Source organism: Sparus aurata, chromosome 5 (assembly GCF_900880675.1).
Source record: "Sparus aurata chromosome 5, fSpaAur1.1, whole genome shotgun sequence".
In the NCBI taxonomy this organism is placed as follows: Eukaryota; Metazoa; Chordata; class Actinopteri; order Spariformes; family Sparidae; genus Sparus; species Sparus aurata.
The window spans coordinates 5,698,480-5,720,871 of record NC_044191.1 but is presented as its reverse complement, the minus strand read 5'-3'; the positions used below and the strand labels follow the sequence as shown (position 1 = coordinate 5,720,871).

General features: G+C 38.0%; 1 protein-coding gene across 3 annotated transcripts in view; it reads right to left on the bottom strand.

Moving 5' to 3' along the window:
* Positions 1-22,392, bottom strand: part of zfr (zinc finger RNA binding protein) — a 104,869-nt gene that overhangs the window by 15,877 nt on the left and 66,600 nt on the right. The window contains exons 12-18 of one of the 3 annotated variants that reach the window (XM_030417757.1): positions 20,758-20,914; positions 17,497-17,699; positions 15,243-15,393; positions 14,405-14,546; positions 8,652-8,749; positions 7,729-7,824; positions 6,642-6,746 (exon numbers count right to left, since the gene is read on the bottom strand). In XM_030417757.1, the coding sequence (XP_030273617.1) occupies positions 6,672-6,746; positions 7,729-7,824; positions 8,652-8,749; positions 14,405-14,546; positions 15,243-15,393; positions 17,497-17,699; positions 20,758-20,914 (922 nt within the window). In that variant the 3' untranslated portion in view covers positions 6,642-6,671. The remainder of the gene's footprint in view (positions 1-6,641; positions 6,747-7,728; positions 7,825-8,651; positions 8,750-14,404; positions 14,547-15,242; positions 15,394-17,496; positions 17,700-20,757; positions 20,915-22,392) is intronic. The other 2 variants (XM_030417756.1, XR_003984124.1) reach the window with 2 other exon arrangements.

Sequence of the window (22,392 nt, the reverse complement as noted above, 5' to 3'; positions counted from 1 at the left end):
TACAGTAACGTGTTTCATCTAACGCGTTGCTGCCCATCAGTGCTTAAGACTAGAGAAAATCCTTTTCCACAAGTGCAGCACTAACAGTTCCAGCATGTAGCCCTGTTCAGTTTTACTCAGCCTTCATATTTTTTGCTAGAAAGATTAACTTGTCCACATTGACGCCACCCATGAGTTATTTGTGAGTACAGGCTTTCATTATAGTCAACTGGAAACCCCTATATGGCCCATTCTAAACCCAGAAATGTTGTTTCCTATGAACTTTTATTATTAAAATGTCATCTATAGGTTTAGCAAATGAGATTAAGCTTGGTTGCTAAAAGTTGCATGTTGGGCAATTTGAGTAATTAGCATAATGATCTAATTAAGGGGAGACACTATAGGTGAAGAGTAGGGACATTTTTTTTACTAATATATATATGACCATGAAACTTCCCCAGTTGATTATTTACATTAAGACAATAATTTTTTGTATTATGAGTTTTCTGAAATTGTATGTTTGAATATGCAAATTATGCATTATCCAATTACATATGCACTAATTTGCATACATTTCCATATCATAAATCTAAACATTGGATAAAGCCAGGTTCAAAATTCTTGTTTCATTTTGTTGACATATTATAGCCAAAGGTTTTTACAGAGGGAATTTTGGATATCTCTTTTTATAAATACTGTCAACAGCCATAAAAAAAACAATTTTCGCCCTGTTTTTTGGAATAAAATGTTATATAAATTGGGCTATAAATGATATATGAAAAAACCCCTCTGTTAAAACCTTCATAATATAGATAGGAATAAAACTGTAAAGTTTGGTGTATATAAGTGCTACTGAAGTGGAGATTTTTGGCTCAGAGTATGAGAAAAAACTCAGTTTGAGAAAACGGCCTTTAAACAAATGTATTGTATAAGAAATCTATAGAAGGAAATAGACAAAGTGAAGTAAAATGAACACCTAAATGTGTATTTTGGATGTTTTCTTTCCACTAGTCTCAAAGAAGACATGTTATTGAAGCAAAATAACCCAAATAAATATATATACATATATACATATACATATATACACACATATATATGTATATATACACTCACCGGCCACTTTATTAGGTACACCTTGCTAGTACCGGGTTGGACCCCCTTTTGCCTTCAGAACTGCTTTAATCCTTCGTGGCATAGATTCAACAAGGTACTGGAAACATTCCTCAGAGAGTTCGGTCCATATTGACATGATAGCATCACGCAGTTGCTGCAGATTTGTCGACTGCACATCCATGATGCGAATCTCCCGTTCCACCACATCCCAAAGGTGCTCTATTGGATTGAGATCTGGTGACTGTGGAGGCCATTTGAGTACAGTGAACTCATTGTCATGCTCAAGAAACCAGTCTGAGATGATTCGCGCTTTATGACATGGCGCGTTATCCTGCTGGAAGCAGCCATCACAAGATTGGTACACTGTGGTCATAAAGGGATGGACATGGTCAACAACAATACTCAGGTAGGCTGTGGCGTTGACACGATGCTCAATTGGTACTAATGGGCCCAAAGTGTGCCAAGAAAATATCCCCCACACCATTACACCACCACCACCAGCCTGAACCGTTGATACAAGGCAGGATGGATCCATGCTTTCATGTTGTTGACGCCAAATTCTGACCCTACCATCCGAATGTCGCAGCAGAAATCGAGACTCATCAGACCAGGCAACGTTTTTCCAATCTTCTATTGTCCAATTTTGGTGAGCCTGTGCGAATTGTAGCCTCAGTTTCCTGTTCTTAGCTGACAGGAGTGGCACCCGGTGTGGTCTTCTGCTGCTGTAGCCCATCCGCCTCAAGGTTCGACGTGTCGTGCGTTCAGAGATGCTCTTCTGCATACCTCGGTTGTAACGAGTGGTTATTTGAGTTACTGTTGCCTTTCTATCAGCTCGAACCAGTCTGGCCATTCTCCTCTGACCTCTGGCATCAACAAGGAATTTGCGCCCACAGAACTGCCGCTCACTGGATATTTTCTCTTTTTCGGACCATTCTCTTTAAACCCTAGAGATGGTTGTGCGTGAAAATCCCAGTAGATCAGCAGTTTCTGAAATACTCAGACCAGCCCGTCTGGCACCAACAACCATGCCACGTTCAAAGTCACTTAAATCACCTTTCTTCCCCATTCTGATGCTCGGTTTGCACTGCCGCAGATCGTCTTGACCATGTCTACATGCCTAAATGCATTGAGTTGCTGCAATGTGATTGGCTGATTAGAAATTTAAGTTATACACATACATATATATATATATATATATATATATATATATACATATATATATATATATATATATATATATATATATATATATATATATATATATATATACATATATATACATATATATATATACATATATATATATCTATATATATATATATACAATATATACATATATATACATATATATTATTATATACACATATATATATATATATATAATATATATATAATCCCACACACATATAATAATATTATAATATACACACATATATACTACAAATATATATACATATACCACATATAAACTATATATATATACATATACACACATAATATATATATATACATTATATATTATACAATATTTACATATATATATATACATATATATATATACTAATTATATACATATATATATATATATAATACACATATAATATATATATAATATATACACATATATATAAATATATAATCTATATATATATATATATATAATATATATATATATATATACATCATATATATATATACATATAAACATATTACACACATATATATATATATCTAATTATATACACATATATATATATACATATATACACACATAATATAATATATATATATATATCATATATATATATTATATAATATATATATATAATATATATATATATATATATATAATATACACACACACATTATACATATATATCAACATATAATATCATATATAATATATCACACATATATATCTACAATATATATATATATATACATATATATATATCATATAGATATATATACATATATATATATATATATATATATATATATAGTATACATATACACATATATATATTATATACCATAGATAACACATACATACACATATATATATATATATACATCATCTATATTATATATGAATATTATATATATATAAATATATAGTATATAGCATATATCCCACATATATACATACCGAATATACATACATATATACATATATATACATATATACACACATACTATATATATTAATATACACACATACATATATTATAGATATATATACACACATACATATATATAATATATATATATATATACACCATACATATATATATATATACAACACATACATACTATATAAGATATATATATATACAACACCATACATATATATATATATATCTATAACACACATACTATATATATATATATATATACAACATACATAATATATATAATTATATAAACACATACATAATATATAGATATGATATATACAACACATACATAATATATAATATATATATAATATACACACATACATATATATATAAGGTATTAATACAGGCACATCATACTAGATATAATATATATAGATATCACACATACATAGATACATATATATAACATATACAACACCGATACATATATACATATATAGATATATATACACAGAGACATATATTACATATATAGAGATACTATAACACAGATACATATATACATATATATATATATATACAACAGATGACAGATATACAGTATAGATATATATATATATATAGAACACACATCATAATAGATCTATATACACACCTAACATTATATAATATTACATAATAATATATACACACATAACATATACAGATATATAGATAGATATTATATAGACATTATAACAAATAGATACACAATAGTAGATATGAGATACACACACATACAAAATATATAGATAATATAACACATATATATATATATACACATAAATATAATATATATAATAACAGATATAGATAGAATCTATATATATATATATATATATATATATATATATATATATATTATATTACTTATATATATATATAATATTATATATTACACTATATATATATATATATATATATATATATATATATACATACATACATACATACATACATACATACATGTATACATGTTTTTTGTTTATGCAATTTTATGCGCTGAAATTGCAGGAACTTGCAAAAATCACGAAACTTGCAAAAATTGCAGGAACTTGCAAAAACTGAGGTTTGATGGAAAAAAGAAAAAAAAGTGATTCCCCCAACACCCCGTTCTTACTATGCTACTACCTTAATGTAAAGAGTCATTTCTTATTACTTCCTATAATAAGCAGCATACTACATCACAGCAATTGCTGGGAATATTTAAGTTCTCATCTTGTTTTATTTCAGACCTTAATAAACATATGGCTCAAACTTACAAAACATTGATGAGTCAAACAAATTCTGTAGCTTTACAAAAGGAATATGCTACAACTTCTTTAAAAATGAATAAAGAAAATATAAAAAAAAAAAATGTGTGCTTCCTGTTTTACAGAGGTAGCTATACAAAACAGACATCTTCGTTTAAAATAAGTGCTTCCAATGCACAAAGTGCAATCTCTTACTGTACCATACATTTACATACTACTAATATACTTACAACTGTAAGGTTTTTGAAACTAGTATGATTTTTTGCTTGCCAATGAGACTGATTTGCGGGCTTCATCATGGCTTCATCGCGGGGTTTGCAGCTTTTCGACGATGTTCACGTCGTGTAATTACTTCACTTCATAACATTCCCATGGCAACAGTGGAAAATGGCTGCTCTTATGTGAAGTAAACGCAACATTTTTCAACTTTCTGCTAAGATATATGTGACTTTTTTTGCAATGAAAATGCAGGGATTATGAAATCATGCAAGCCCCGCATATTTTGCGTAGGAAACGGCAATTTATGTGGCGAAAGTGCGGCGTATTTGAAAAAGTGCAGCCCCCGCATAAATATGCGGACTGCCTGATTATGCATTGAATTATGCGATCGCATAATCGCGTTTTTCTGGAGGGACTGTCTAACAGTGGTTTGCAGGTCGCAGCCCCCAGCTGCCGGCATCTCCGTGTGGAATAGTAGTGTTTAAGCCACGTCAAAATGAATATACATATACATGACTTAGATCGATGAGCAGGGCAATCGGACTGTTTTCCCTGGTTTGCGGACATGGCCGAGGACCCCTCTCGCGACGGGATTCTCAAACCACACCTCCAGCACACCTGGGACCCTCACCGGTAAAATGAACACCAGTTTAACTGTCACACCAGAAACATGTCTTTCTCTGTTGCAATATCTAACCAGGAAGCCAAAGTGTTCCCATGAAGGAGGTCTTTAAGCTATGTTTTCTTGCTAGCATTAGCCATGACGTAACCAAGGTGCACGTGTAGCTGCAGCCTGAAAATAAACACACGCAACTTCCGTTCGGGGAACTCACCCGTGCACAGCCCTGTACCGAACCGAACGTCCTGTAACGAAATGGTTTAATACAAATACATGTATTGTTACACCCCTAATAATTAATAATAAAGATGTACTTGAAAAAAACAAAAGAAACATTTTCGAATTGTGTGTGTGTTTTATTCTGACTGCTCCATAAACTTCACAAGCTCAGGGATGTGTGAATATTACTTTGGACTCTATTATCAACGAAGGGCAGTGACAGTACAAGTTCAAGAATGGATTGATACTGGCTATTGTTTTTTTTTGTTTTTTTTTTTACACTGTTCCGTTTGTAGGTCAGCCTGTTAAATTTGGCATTAGAATTTTGCTTGGTTTTTGTGGCAACTTCCAGTCTAGAACAATGACAGTGAAGTTTGTTCAATCATTAATCATCTGTAACTGCTTATCCTCTGCAAGGTTGGAGGGGGACTAGTCTACTAGTCTATTTGTCAGTTCATCACAGGGCTGATAAACAACCATTCACGCTCACATTGACAGGGCAATTCAGAGAGATAAATTAACCTCACTTGCATTGCACATCTTTGACTGTGGAGTTAATGACAAGTCAAGAAAATGTTTGCACATTAACACTTGTTTAAAAAAAATAAAAGGTATTTAAACATTTGTTGATTTAGGAAACATGTTTTACTCCAGGATCCTTGACATGCATTTGTGCAAGTTATTTGCAACTGTATGTAACCCTTTTAACACAGAGATCCCACAACATCGCTGCAACATAGGCAGGGTTGTAAATATGGAAGGGTGCTTTCGACAGTTGGATGGTTGCTGTCTTAGAATCCTCTGAGGGATAGAACTGACCTGTCGGGGGCAGCAATACACCTCTGCTGCTGCTAGTCTGCTGCAAATGCCATTATCAGTATAAGATGTAGAAGAAAAAAGCTGCAGAGCGCGTCTACAATGGCAGTCAGTGTGAACTGCAGTGTGGCGTTATATTGCCGGTGCAAAGCAGCTGCCAATGTCAGCAAGCCTCCTCAGGGGAGCACATTGATGACCCTACATTTAAAAAGGGCGGTTACATTTACATCAGTAAATAGCGGAACCTGTCTGGCTCTCACTCACATAGAGGGATGCGTTCTTCCAAAGGAAAGTTCACTGAAGACTGTTGCGGTGAATTCTCCGCAATAAATTTGGTGATTTTTGTCTATAAGTTGCCAGAGACAGTACCTACAACAACACAAAAGTGAAACACATGTGAACAAGTTTTTGCTTGTAATCGTGTCACATAATCATCACCAGTCAATAGCGGACCGGACAGACAGGATGACTAACATTTATCCAAGTATAATTTTTGTAATTTTTCCTCTGGTACATCAGTAGCCAAAGACAATTTCCGCTCCCATATTACTGTTGTTGGTCTTTGCCCCTAACTTTGCCTTGTGGGTTTAGTCTGGGATAATTCGCTTCCATTTGATGAGTGATGGGTCTGTTTAGTTGTCAGACTGTGAATGCCATCAGAACGAGACAATCCTGTCCCGCACTGCCAGCATTTCCATTCACACAGAAGTCCCGTCATCTGTTGCGGCTCTTACTTCCTCCCCTTGCGGATCATAGGCGGAATGGGGGACAGTTTCGTTCCACACACAGTTCCACATTCATTTTTCATACAGATGCTGAGGCAGAATATCAAACTGCAAAGCGTAGTGTCCAGCGGTTAGCCTCCACCAAAAAGACATTTACAAAACTGTAAAGCTAGTCACCTGCTGGGCAGTAGGCTGAGGCTAACAAAGATTATTTTCCTTTCCCTACTTGTGAGGATTTTTGTACAAGTGTGTCTTGTCATATTTCGGCAGAAGTGTTGCTAACCAAAAGCTCAAAACAGCAGAGTTGACCATACATGAAGATTGGGCTAATATGAAGACTTTCAGACACAGGGTGAATACAGTGCAGCAGCAATGGGCAGTTAAGGAAAAATGTAGTCTTTTTTGTTGCTGTTTTAATAATTCAGCTAGTGTGATGTGTGCATGTTGGTGTATGTGAGCAATGGAAAAGGATAGTTGATTATTGAGTCTCATTTACAGTTTGTCAAACGCAGACATTTCTCATTTTTGTTGCATTAGTATTTGACGACCTGTGAATGAGACAAAAAACATCTATGTTTCCTTCTTCACCTTTCAATGTCTCACAACATGTTTGATATAACACTTACCCATCCTGGGAAGGATGACCATGTGGGAACTCGCTGACAGAGGTCTCGCAGAATTCGGATGATGATCACACACGATTGAAGTCCATTGGCTCTAGCCTTTTGATGCAATAAAATTAGGTTTATGGAGTGACCAAAAGTGACAAGAGATGGACCAAACAAGTAAATAACAGAGGTCCAAACACTACTGTGTATAATGGAAGCTTGAATATGGTTTGAGGTGTGTATGAGCCATAAAAGTTTGCCAATCAGCTGCCATTCCCAGTAGTCTTGTGCCTCACAGTTAGTAAGGGAGTTCAAAGTTTGCAAGATGCACAAGAAATGAGGACTTTTCTTGCCATCTTCTAAACCCTGACCCCAGGTTCATCCAGGTATCTCACAAACAGGTACTTGAAAGTACAAGAGTACACCTGAGAGAAGAGTATAGGGACTGAAAGAGGCAAGGAAATCCACTTTACTTTGCCTGTGCTTTTGCTCAGGTGGCAGAATCACAGGAAACTACTCAGATATTCCTTTTTCTTTTAATCCCCATTCTACAAAATATATAGAATAAAAACAATACAAACATGAAAGCACTTCTTGATGGCACAACTGTGTGCGGTTATTGTGCAGCCTTATGGAATCACATGTAGCTATAATTCAGTATTTGGAAAATTGAAAGGGGAATACAAGGATGCCAGTTCTTTTCTAGAATTTGTTTTTCATGAGAGCTTCAAATGAACTTATAGTAATAATCAATACATATGAGCATAAACCAGATCTTGTTGTAACAAGTGGCATCCTTGAATATATTTTCTTCAATGGTAAAAGGTTTTCCTCATTGTTATAAAATGAAAACTATATGTGTAAAACACAAATAAATGAATGAACAAATAAATAACGCATCTCATAAGGCTACAATAAGAAAGGAAAATGATGTTCCAAACCTGGAACCACTTAGCGTGGCGCAGAGCAGCCAGAGCGTCAAGGCATTTTTGCCTGTCCAAGACGTCCGCTGGGTCTTTCACCATACCCGAAGTTACATCTAAAAATGGATTTGAAGTGTCAAAATAATGATGAGGAATGGGTGTTTGACCAGGTCAGCGAGGCTGGCAAAGAACAAACACATTGCCACACATACCAATGTTGTTTTCTGAAACACCCTACAGTTGGTTGCTTACTAAAAGATTTCAAAGTTAAAGTTATGGATATATAAAAAAAATAATAATAATAAAAAAAAAATTCAACACAAACCATCACACTGTCCTAAGGATAGATGCAGATTGACGGTGTATAATATGATTAGTCATTATGTTTTACTTGGGGGTATGAATTAACCTACTCAACATTGCAGAAAAATAGCCCGATCTGTTTAAGCTAAATTACATGGGTTTAGGTCAAATGTCTTGAAGCCAATATTTTATCAGGTAATTGTTGTAGTAAAGCTTATTACCTTGGCAAGTATCATAGCAATTTAAGCTTTAGCAGATTTTCTTTGCTCAAGCAATGGGACAGAGGTGGGTTTCCATGGATAATGATTACTAGTATGCACTGCGTGCAAAGAAAAAGAAAAGGCAAATGGCTAACAGGGAGTGACCTGATAAAAAGTGGCATGGCATGGCAATAGTAGGTGTGGCAAAGTTTTTGGGATGTGAGAAAACCTTGGTCAAAAATCCTTCCGAAGCTGTTATGCCCATTAAACCTCTAATAGGACACAATGTACTCGTTTGCCTTTCTTTTTTTTTTTTTTTTAAAGAAATAAAGGGCTCTTTGTTCTGTACGAATATTACTAAGAATATAAAGAAGAAGGAAGCAATGGGTGCTGAAGAGGAGAAAAAAAAAAACATGAGAACTACCAGCCAACAAAGGGGGGTTAGGATATCACTGCATGCATACCTAACATCAGTTAAGACCCTAACAGTTATTGTAAACGAAAGGCTGTACTCAGGTCCAACTAAAGATTCCTAAGTCAGAGCCTTCTTACCCTCTTCACGTTTAACAGGTCCATGTATCATCTGATCATTTAATTATTCCATTTAATCTGGCAAACGAAAAAACAAGTCAATATTTAGTTTTTCTGTTTTTCCCCTATGCACCAAACATTGAAAACTGGTGTTTATTTTCCTATTATCAGCCCAAAACAGAAAATATAATAAACAAGGAAACCAAACCAAAATAATGAATCTAATTTCCATTTTCCGTTATTGTTATGCCATTTCCCACGGTACATATCTGCTGTGTGGCCACGCTTTGTGCATGCGCAATGTATAGTCTGGTATCTCTGGTCGTAAATTACATTTTAAATAAAGCATTGGGGGAAAAAAAATCTCTGGTCGCCAAATATACTGCGGTCAAGCCAGCCGTGGTTCGCGTTTGCTTGGTCAAATCAGCCGCCAATCAGAACAATGAAACATACGAGAATTTTACAGTAATTATTCCTGGTAATTAACGGAAGGTATCACGAAGGTATCCTTCCTGATTTCAAAGTAAAGGACTGGATGGATGGATGGATAGATGGATAGTTTCCATAAGTAGTCCAAAATTCATATACTGCTGAACTCAGCACTTCCTAGACTACTTGCATGCATAATATGAAGTACTTTCACTGTGTACTTTTTAAGTTATCATGTGTCAAAATCCTGGAAAAACCCTGTATCCATGGATACAACTTGAGAAGTGAGCTGACCAAGAGCCAGCAGACGTTGACTGTGGTTGTCCTGGAGCTGAAGAGAACAGTTGATATTGATGTGCCAATCCTCGCTGACAGTAACATCAGGAAGACGGAATACAAAAAGATGGAGAAGCACGTGGAGTTGAAGGAACAACTTGAACAGATGTAGAAGGTGAAGACCAAAAAGGTCCCAGTGGTGATAGGAGCATTGGGAGCCGTGCCCCCGAAACTGGGAGAGTATCTCCAGCAGTTTCGAGGTACAACATCAGGGGTTTGTGCAGAACCCTCACATTCAAGCTTTAGTCCTCACCAAAGCTTGAGAAAAAAGCCAAAAAAAAAAACATACACCAACCCCCACATGGGGCTGACAGGGAGGTTTTGTAATGATTATACATTTATAATACACCAATAATAACATATACGTTTATTTAAACTTGTAAGTCTATCACTATGAAATCATTAGCTTTTATTAATACCGATTTCACAACATGATAGAAATGCAAGGTAAATTTTTAATGACTTGCTACTCATGAATCCAAGTTTCAGATTTGCACAGTGTTGGAGGAAATACGCCAATCTTTTGCTTAACAAAAAGGGAGCAATACCACAGTCTAATAATACTGTTACAAGTACATTTCTACATCAACTTTGGGCAAAAATACTTATTCTTGTTCTCTGTTAAGGATTTTGACACAGGATTACTCGAAAAGTACACAGTAAAAGTACTTCATATTATTCATGCAAGTAGTCTAGGAAGTGCTAAAGTATATGAATCTTTGACAATAATGACTGTAAAAGTAAGGTATGTTTCATGGGTCTGATTGTGAGACTGCAGTCTGACCCACAGTCACTACCAGCAGCTCTTCAGAGCGGCTTCATTACGATTGCTGTAAATTCGCACACTGAAAAAAAAGAAATAAAAAATGCGGCTGATTTGACCAGGCAAACGCGAACCACGACTGGCTTGACCGCAGTATATTTAGCGACCAGAGATCCCCCCCAATGCTTTACTGCAAACATAATTAACGACCAGGTTACCAAGTACCAGACTATACATTGTGCATGTGCAAAGCGTTGCACAGTAGATATGTACCGTGGGAAATGGTATACAGTGGGGCAAAAAAGTATTTAGTCAGCCACCAATTGTGCAAGTTCTCCCACTTAAAAAGATGAGAGAGGCCTGTAATTTTCATCATAGGTATACCTCAACTATGAGAGACAAAATGAGAAAAAAAAAAAAAAAAAAAAAAAAAATTCCAGAAAATCACATTGTCTGATTTTTTAAAGAATTTATTTGCACATTATGGTGGAAAATAAGTATTTGGTCAATAACAAAAGTTCATCTCAATACTTTGTTATATACCCTTTGTTGGCAATGACAGAGGTCAAACGTTTTCTCTTAAGTCTTCACAAGGTTTTCATACACTGTTGCTGGTATTTTGGCCCATTCCTCCATGCAGATCTCCTCTAGAGCAGTGATGTTTTGGGGCTGTCGCTGGGCAACACGGACTTTCAACTCCCTCCAAAGATTTTCTATGGGGTTGAGATCTGGAGACTGGCTAGGCCACTCCAGGACCTTGAAATGCTTCTTACGAAGCCACTCCTTCGTTGCCCGGGCGGTGTGTTTGGGATCATTGTCATGCTGAAAGACCCAGCCACGTTTCATCTTCAATGCCCTTGCTGATGGAAGGAGGTTTTCACTCAAAATCTCAAAACAGCCCCAAAGCATGATGTTTCCACCCCCATGCTTCACTGTAGGTATGGTGTTCTTTGGATGCAACTCAGCATTCTTTCTCATCCAAACACGACAAGTTGAGTTTTTACCAAAAAGTTCTATTTTGGTTTCATCTGACCATATGACATTCTCCCAATCCTCTTCTGGATCATCCAATTGCTCTCTAGCAAACTTCAGATGGGCCTGGACATGTACTGGCTTAAGCAGGGGGACATGTCCGGCACTGCAGGATTTGAGTCCCTGGCGGTGTAGTGTGTAACTGATGGTAGCCTTTGTTACTTTGGTCCCAGCTCTCTGCAGGTCATTCACTAGGTCCCCCCGTGTGGTTCTGGGATTTTTGCTCATCGTTCTTGTGATCGATTTGACCCCACAGGGTGAGATCTTGTGTGGAGCCCCAGATCGAGGGAGATTATCAGTGGTCTTGTATGTCTTCCATTTTCTAATAATTGCTCCAACAGTTGATTTCTTCACACCAAGCTGCTTACCTATTGCAGATTCAGTCTTCCCAGCCTGGTGCAGGTCTACAATTTTGTTTCTGGTGTCCTTGGACAGCTCTTTGGTCTTGGCCATAGTGGAGTTTGGAGTATGACTGTTTGAGGTTGTGGACAGGTGTCTTTTATACTGATAACGAGTTCAAACAGGTGCCATTAATACAGGTAACGAGTGGAGGACAGAGGATACTCTTAAAGAAGTTACAGGTCTGTGAGAGCCAGAAATCTTGCTTGTTTGTAGGTGACCAAATACTTATTTTACCGAGGAATTTACCAATTAATTCATTAAAAATCCTACAATGTGATTTCCTGGATTCTTTCCCCCCATTCTGTCTCTCATAGTTGAAGTGTACCTATGATGAAAATTACAGGCCTCTCTCATCTTTTTAAGTGGGAGAACTTGCACAATTGGTGGCTGACTAAATACTTTTTTGCCCCACTGTAACAATAATGGAAAATGTAAATTAGATTCATTATTTCATTTTGGCTTCCTTGTTTATTATATCTTTTGTTTTGGGTTGAAAATAGGAAAACACACACCAGTGTCCAATGTTTGGTGTATACAGAAAAACTGATCAGATGATACATGGACCTTAACAATACTCCCCTAAGAATAAATTGAAATAATTAGTTTTCATAGCAATATTGTTCATGGTTTACTGTAGCTTAATATTTTTCCATTCACATTTCAAAAGATAAAATGGTTCATCTTTAAGATTAGTGTCCTCATCTTTCCATTGTTGGTAAAAACAACAAAACTTTCATTTTTGCTGAACCAGTCTAAAATCATCTCCTACTGAGCCCAATTTTGAGTCTTACGTGTATAAAAAAAACATGTCAATCAACTCAGGGGAGCACTTCAGAACAGGGGACCTCATCAAGGTGAACTGTTCACCAGTACACAAATGGAAGATTTGTTTCCTGTGGGAAAACAACATCCTATGCCAAATCTTGACTTGAGAATGGGTTGGAACATTTTAATGTCTTTGAATAATTCTTTCCAAATTAAATTTTAGGAGTAGCGATGCCTCCTGTTGAGTAATTGTTGATCTTCTGCAGGAACTTTGTTTTGTCTGCTCATCTCATAAAACAAAATTTGGAGAAGAGGTTCTGTAAATGCTTGTCTCCCATCCAATATAGCTGAAAGTAAGATGGAAACAGAATCCTTTGAAACACAGGAAACAAAATAGAATCTCACCTGGGAAAAAACTACAGACTTAACACAATGCAAACACTGATCATGCTTTGTTTGAAGGATAAAGATTGCCTTTGAGAGGGAGGAGTTACAGAGCAAAAGGCCAAAGAGCATTACTGCTGGCACAAGCCTCTTTCATCTTTTTGGAATTTACACTAAAAGTGATTTGCCTCACATGTGGAAATATAAAGACCATTAATTGAGAAAAAAAGAACAGAGTTGGGGGTCTCTCTTTGGCTCCTTACTTAGACAATTGAAAGCAAATTATCTAAATCTGTTACTGGAAAACGTCTGTTTAAACAGAAATTACAATTTTTGCAGGTCACATACTGTGCACACCAAATCCTGATGGAGACCACAACTAAAGTTACTAAATCTGTTGAGCTTGCACTTCCTTTGTTGCCATGTCATTTCTGAAATTCAAATGTATCACAGATGAAGAGAAAGTTGCCACAATGACTGAATTTAAAGCCAAAGTAAATCTTTGTTGAGTGCCAGCAGGACAGTGCTCTTCAAGGTATCAACCAACATACTGAAACTGATTTCTTAGAGAGATAGCAGAAAGACAAAAGAGGAGCAATGAGAAAGGCTGTGATGGGTTTGCCAACCTCCGTCCTGGCCATTTTCCTCTCTGATGACAGGTGAGGTCAGTGTGATTATGACTTGCATCTTTGGATCTGTGCAGGATGTCAGAATGATGGCAGCTTCCGGCACAGAGCCCTTGACCTCATATTTTTCTGCCGTTACCATCTGGAAGAAATTGCGTACATGCAAATGCACAAACATTATTTTCAAATCCATTGTATATACAACTAGTCCAAAATCACAACTCAAAGTAATAGCAAGGGAACATACCAAGCAGTTGTCATCTACACTCATGTTCACTTTCATAGGTACAGCTTTTAGCTCATGTGAACTTGGAGTTTCTTTAAGAGGAACTTAAAATAAAACATTTGTCTGAACTTTACATACAGTCTGTTGTTGGTGTGATCAGTTAACAACAGTAATATTTCAACAATACACACATGTAGAAGCCCCTTAGTTTGTATGCATCTGCTTAAGCTGAATTCTGTGGAGCCTTCTAAACTATGACAGATCAACCAAGACAAAATAAAACTTAATTCTGCCTTGCTGGAAAAGCCATGCTATTGATAAATAAACTCTTAAACCAGATAAGATCCAAACATTTAACATAGCAGATAGTGCTGCACAACTTTGAGCTTCATTTGGGTACATAAACTAAACAAAACTGAGCCTGCTGGGCAGACCAGGCATTTCAAGTGTTATCCAGCTTTACAAAAAGGGATGTGGCTTTAAATAGTTAAAGGAGGTCAAACTTTTCTCTTGACAGCTGCTGTCAGGCTAACTGGTTTAAAACAAGTCAACTACCTATTATAGTAGACACTAAAGTAATCAACTGTGGTGTGATATATGTAAAGATAGTACTGTTAGTTGTTTGGGAAGGTGCTCCACAATGCGGGTAAGGAGGCCCTTGGTGGGCTTCTCAGAGCACAGCAAGACAAGGTTCACATTCTTGTCCCCACGAAGAAGCAGGCCTTTGGCCAGGACTCCAACCCTCATCACTCCCTTCAGGGCTCTGCATAGTTACACAAGGAAGATTGAAGGGGAAATATGGAAGAAAAGAAAAAAACAATAATTAACTGGATATCACTACCTCCTAGAGGAAAGAAGAAATGAGCTAAGCAAGACAACCAGTAGCCCTTTTTTACACAGCGTCTCCACATCATCTTCGGAGCGGTGGTTCACCAATTCTCCGCCGATGGTGATTCACACAGAAAGACGGCGCTGCGGCTCCTAAAGAGGCGTGACGGTACACGTCATGTTGATGACGTCGGTGTTTCCCAGGTGTTTCCCCGTTAATCTAAACCCGCGGGCAGTTTATAAACATATGGATGCTGTTATAATGCGTAGTGATTGAGATCCTGTCCCACCAAACATCCTGGAAAGTGATAAAGTTATGTTTTTCGCGCTAAATTACAGAATTACATTATCACCATCAGTAAACAGGTCGCTGTCCGACTCCCTCACTCGGGGGACGTAGGCCGTTTTCTGGGGGAAAGTTCCCTGAAGTCTCGGTCAGGAGGGCTGACGGTTGCAGTGATTTACTTTCATCACAAACACTCGGTGAGTTAAAGTTTTTGCCGGCGACAAACACCGTTTTACGGGCAGAAATGTGAGGAAGAGTAGGTAGGACAGGCGGGAGGACAGACGCTTCCCCACGTACTGCGGTATTTTTTTTCCTCATATAAGTTGCCAACGACAGTTACAGTTACCACATTACTTTTGTTCGGTTCTGTAACGTTGCTTTGTGGGACATTTCTCTGTATTAAGTTGAGTGAAGGACCTGTGAAGTTATCAGACTGCACGACCAACATGCCCCCGCTCCGTGCCTCCAGATTATCCCTTCAAACTGGGACGGCTCACCAATGATGCAGCCCTGATACTACCACCAGAGGCGGATCAGCGCCGAGCGAAATTCCCCCCCCCCCCCCCGCATCTGAAACTTTCACACAGAGGAGGGTGCGGAGAATTGGCGCAGGATCCCCGCATGCAAACGGCAGTGTGAATGGGGCTAGTCTCTCTCTCACACACACACAAAGTAGGGCTGACCTCCAATAGTCGACTATTCGACGATTCGATGAGGTCTGATTTGACTATGAACCTCGTAGTCGAGGAAATAGGGTTCCAGCACATATTTCGAGGCATTAAACATTTGATATAGTTGCCGTATTTGTCGGAAAATATAAACGAAACTCACCACCCGAGAAGCCTTCCTTGTTGTGGGGAAGCCCTGTGAGTCGATAACCGAGTGCAGTAGAGTTCCGCAGTAATGATCATCATTGAGCTGCGGAACTCTACTGCACTCGGTAATCGACTCACAGGGCTTCCCCACAACGAGCCTGCAGCTGGAGAGGTGAGTTTTGTTTATCTATTCCGACAAATCAGGCAATTATATCAAATGTTTGATGCCTCAAAATATGTGCTGGGACCCTATTTCTAATGTTGCTGAAGTTTAGTGCTGTTCTGAGCATTATTTGTGGCTTTTTGATGGCGGTTTTAAATTTGGACCCATTTACTGCAATGTATTGTTGTCGTGCGGTCGTTTCTGAGGATGCTAAAACTACGTTAGCTAGCGGTCTGCAAACTTTATCTTTCGAGAGGGAGTCTAACACAGTTTCACGGTGTGTTAGACCATGGATTAAACTTACACCGGAATATCCCTTTAATAAATCACCCACTGCAGTTGCACAATCCAAATGAGCGGAGGTGAGCAGCACACTACAGGACCGCTAACATTTATGGAATTATTGGCTCACAATGGCTACTAAAAAAATCATCCAAAGTGTGGGAGTATTTTGAAAAGGTTAAAGATGACCCGAAGAAAGTTAAGTGCAAGTTGTGTCAGCAGCTTTCATATCACACGACGACAACCAACATGGCGTATCATTTGAAACGGGTAAGGCTTGTTGTTGTTAACTTTACAAAAAAAAAAAAAAATGGTTCGACTATCAGTCGAATACGGCAAAATCTGACTAATCAGATTCGACTATGAAAATCCTTTGTCGAAAACAGCCCTAACACAAAGACAAAATAATATTTCTATGCAAAGGAAGAACAACCACTCTAGCTTTCCAGTATTCAAGCAGTCCAACAGGTATTAACAGCCCAGATATCACACCTGTCTTTAGCAGGTTCTTTCTTCTCTTTGTCCTCTTCTTTGCCCTTGTCCTGGTCTGTAATGATGTCTGAGACCAGTTTGAGGGCACGTTCTGTGATTGAGACGATTTTCTGGATAGACTGGAGTTCATCTTCTGATGGGTAGATGGCTGCATGCTTGGTCATGACATAGCGGTCATCTGAAGAATCTGGCCGACGTGGGGGCTGAAAGAGGAAAGTGTGTGTGTTTAACGGTCATTTTAAATATGTTGTTTGGACATTTCTCAAAGATCGTTAACACCCAAAAGAGTCTTCAAAGAAACTACATCAAAAATAAAGCTTACTTTTTAAAAATGAATGATTAGTAACTTCACAGTTGTAAAACCTACGTACATTTAAAATTAACTTTTGTATTTTGACAAAAACTAACATCAGACAGTCCAGTAAACTGCCTGTGAACGTCTTTGTATCCCTTTGGATTGGCTTTCATTTGTTTTCTTGGGGAATATGAGTAAAACGTTTTAATTTTAGTATAATTCTAAACTAAAATTAAAACAAACCAAAGGGAATGTTCAATCAGTGGCCGGTAATCACAATGGGCGTCACATGCATCAAGTTTCTCAAAATGCTGCTTGTTTGTGATAAGGAAAATAATCTTGTCCTTTATTTCACCGTGTTGAGTTTTACCACATGCAAAGAGCCTTCCCTCAGCTAAAAACAAACAAAACAAAAACACCACCTAACCCCCTATTGCGAATGTACAGTCATAGTTAAACACTTACATACACTTTTAAAGAAAACTTCATAGTCGTTTTCAAATCCAATGAGTTCTACAGCCCCTAATTTTTCTGTGATGAATGAGTGGAACACAAACTACTTTGACACAAAAACATTCAATAAGTTTGGTTCAAATCTAAGTCTTCTGATAAACTGACCAAATCTGCAGGAACAACAATATACAGTTGAGGCCAAAATTATTAGCCCCCCTTATGAAATTAGACAAAACTATTGATTTCTTAATGGAAATGACCATTAACAACAAGTGTTTATAGTGTATTTGTTTCCAAAATAACAAAGACAAAATGTCAACTAAGTTTGATAAGGATATTTTATTGATAAACTAAGTTGAAACAATAAAGGGCAAAAATGAGATGTCCAAAATTATTAGTCCCCTGGCCATTAATAGTCAATAGTGTACCCTTCTGAGCTGAACTGACAACAACCTCTTAGAGTAGTTCTTTACTAGGTTGGCACAGGTCTCCTGAGGGATTTTGGCCCATTCTTCCATTGAAAATTGTTCCAGCTGGCCCAAATTGCGTGGTTTCCAAGCATGGACATTCACTTTGAGCACCCGCCACAAATTCTCAATAGAATTGAGGCGGGCAACTCCAGGACCTTGGTTTTGGTATCCTTCAGGAACTGTTGGACCAATTTCGACGTATGCTTTGTGTCATTGTCTTGTTGGAAGACCCAGCAATGACCTAAGGCTAGACTACGAGCAGTTATTATCCCTCCAAAACTCATCTTTACCTTTCAAATGTTCACAGGCAAACGTCAGTCTGGCTGTGATGTGCCACTCTTTGAGTAAAGGGGTTCTTCTAGGACGATGGCCCTGAAGCCCATCATAATAAAGAGCCCTCACAACAGTGTTCCTTGAAACATCAACTCCAGAAGAGGCCAGGTCAGCAACAATCATCTTGGCACATGTCTGGGGCTTCTTGCGGACATTTCTGACTATTTTCCTCTCCAGAGTTCTTGAAATCTTATGCTTACAACCACGCCCAGGTTTGTTTCTTACAGAATTTGTCAACTTGTACTTGGCAATGATGCAATATACAGCGGTTCTAGACACTGTGAAACGATTGAAAATGGCAGTATAGCCTTCCACCTTATCATGAGCCTCCACCATCTCATGCTCAAGACAGATTTCCTTTGTCTTTGGCATGGTGAGTAAAAGTAGTCCCTCTCAATGTGTTCAAGTGCCTGGTTCCTTGGAGTCCTTTTATGCTGATTGAATGCTCAGGTGTTGTTAGGAAGCCAATTGACTGCACAACTGTGGTTTGAAAGCAAAAATTCACATAGAGGGGTAATGTTATTGACCACCCCATTTTTCACTATATTTGATATGAAGCAAGCCTAAAAATGTATTTCATATTCCAAAATGTACCAAAAGCTACTAAATAGCACTGGTAAATGTTTGCAGCATTGATAAAACTTGATATAATCAAACACTGGGAAGAATTTTAGGAAAAAGTTCCATAATTCCTGGGGGGCTTATAATTTTGGCCTCAAATGTACATACAGAAATTCTAATATTTGCCAATATGTGCTTCTGATAGCCATCCTCAAGCTTCTTTCTGACTGAATTTCTACGTACTCCTCTTGACAGAATCCGTGAAGTTGGCTTCCTGGAACAGATTTGTTTCACCAGCATGGTCCACATGTTCTCGATGGGGTTCAAAGACAGGTCTTCGGAAGAACATTTCAAAACCTCAGTTTTAGCCCAATTCATTCACTCCTTTACCACTTTTAATGGTAGCAGTTGAGGGTTGCAATGGAATGATGATCCCAAACACACAAGACCCTATCTTTTGGCTGGTGATCTGAGGTTTTCCTAATTTGGATATTATCCTCCTTCTTCATTATTCCATGCTGCCACTTGCCATGCTCTCAGTTGTTTGCACAGTTGAAATGGCTCTGAAATGGCACCAAGTGATTTTCCTGACTTGTTCAAATTAAAAATGCACTTTTTCAGATCAATGCTGAGCTCCTTAGAGTTTCCCATTGTAGTGTTTGCGTCTGAGTCCAATGGGTGTATCAAACTAGTCCTATTGAAATGGGCCAAGAAAAGTAACTCGGAGGAAGTTAAAAGGCCATGCTACAAAGCACATTTGATTCACGCAACTTCCTATATCACCAAAACTGGTCATTTAATTTGATGTATGTATATTTTCGACCCAGCAGATTTGGTCACACGATCTATAATAGATTCTGATTTGAAGGAAACTTCAGGAATGTTTTTTGTGACAAAGTATGTGTTAAACTCATTGCATGAGAAAAATGAGAGTTGTAGAACCATCTATCTGTTGGAACTCAAGACTGCTATGACATACATTTAATACTTAAGGGGTTTGAACTAAGTTCTGGTCAGGAGGATGTCAACAACCAGATAGTATATCTGTTAATAGTTGGTGATGGAATTGCTAATGGCTGCTCCCAGGTGACACGACAAGCTAATATCTTACTACACTGAGCCAGAATAGGTACAGTCAAAAAGCCCTACCACAGGACCCTGAGGCTGCAGGCCAGGCATGCCAGGGCGGACTCCAAGTAGACCAGGAGGCCCCTGTGGATACCCTCCGTCTGGCATACGACGTCGGTCTTCCCAGTGGTGCTGCTCTTCCTCCACACGTCTCCAGTACATATCTTCTTCATAACGCCTAAAAAGATAAAACAACAGCTAGTCTTCCCTCAGAGTCTAAAACTGTTCAAACCGATTTGAAATAGGGATGTCCCGATCCCATCTGCTGGATCGGGATCAGGGCTGATATGGGTATTTTTCCAGTGATCGGGATCAGCAATTTCGAACGTGTACCCCAGTCTGATTTTTTTTTATGTCAGAGCACAATTTGTGGCAGAACACAGACATGTGTGTAACGTCACACTGTCTAACCTGTGGATAAAATGTCTGCAGTGTGGAAATATTTTAAATTAGCAAGCGTCATGTAACATTTGCAGTACGACCATTTCGCGAAGGGGTAACAAAAGAGCTGCGCTTAATATTACACATTTGATACAATATATTATTACAGAGAAGGTAATTGAATTCATTGCTCTGGATAACCAGCTCATCTCCATGGTAGAGGATCAGGGTTTTCTTCGTCATCTGGAGTTTTTGAATTCCTGGTTTGCCCTACGATCTCGGCATAACATTATACTGATTCCACTTTAGAGTTACAACATGCTGGTATGTGCACCAGTTTTGTTGGTGTCATACAGCAGTGTATGTAAAACAAGCAACTGAGGAGATGCTGAACGCATGTGAAATAGACATGCAATGGGTTGATGACATTTTACGTGACAACGTACGGAATATGAAAAAAGCAATGGATGATATGGAGGTACCAAGTGTAGGCTGCGCCGCACACACATACTTCAGCTGGCTGTACATGAGGGTCTGCTGTCACAGCGCACCATCACAGACTCACCTGGTAACTCAAGGAAGGTGGAAGGCCAATGTTGCAATAGCATATGCAGAATAAGAAAGAGCCATATGAAAGTATATACTTTGTTTCAACAAAATGATTAAAAAAAAAAAAACTATTAAGGAACAGCTTGGATGCAGGTACTTTTTTTCTTAATGTAACTGTGTTATCCAGGAAAATATAAGTTAGGCTAAGTATAAGATAGGGACACGGTATCGGCATTTACTACATATTAAAAGGACTTGGATCGGGATAAAAAAAAAAAAAAAACCTGATATTGATATGATAATTTTAAATGTTTAGTTAGCAGGTGGTTGTCAAATGACAAAGGACATTAGCAGCCAGGCCCAGGAGCGACTACGACTTTGCCGAACCAAGACGAGGATAACGAACCAGATGAGGATGAAGTGGCCATGTATATTTCACAGAGGCATGCCATGGATGACGACAGGGACCTACTGAAATGGTGGAAAGTCAACGCATCGGTGTACCCAAAACTAGCCAGGCTGGCAAGATCCGTGCTCTGCATTCCAGCAAGCAGCAGCAGCAGCGAGCTCGGGCTCATAATTACAGTTAATGTGTCAGGCCGGGCCGGCCTCGGACACAACGTACAGGGGCTCGGATCGGGTCGGGCTTGATTTTTTGGGCCTGATCTAAGCTCTACTCCACACACCATTTTTATTTTATTTTTTTTAATGTACAACTCTAAAAAA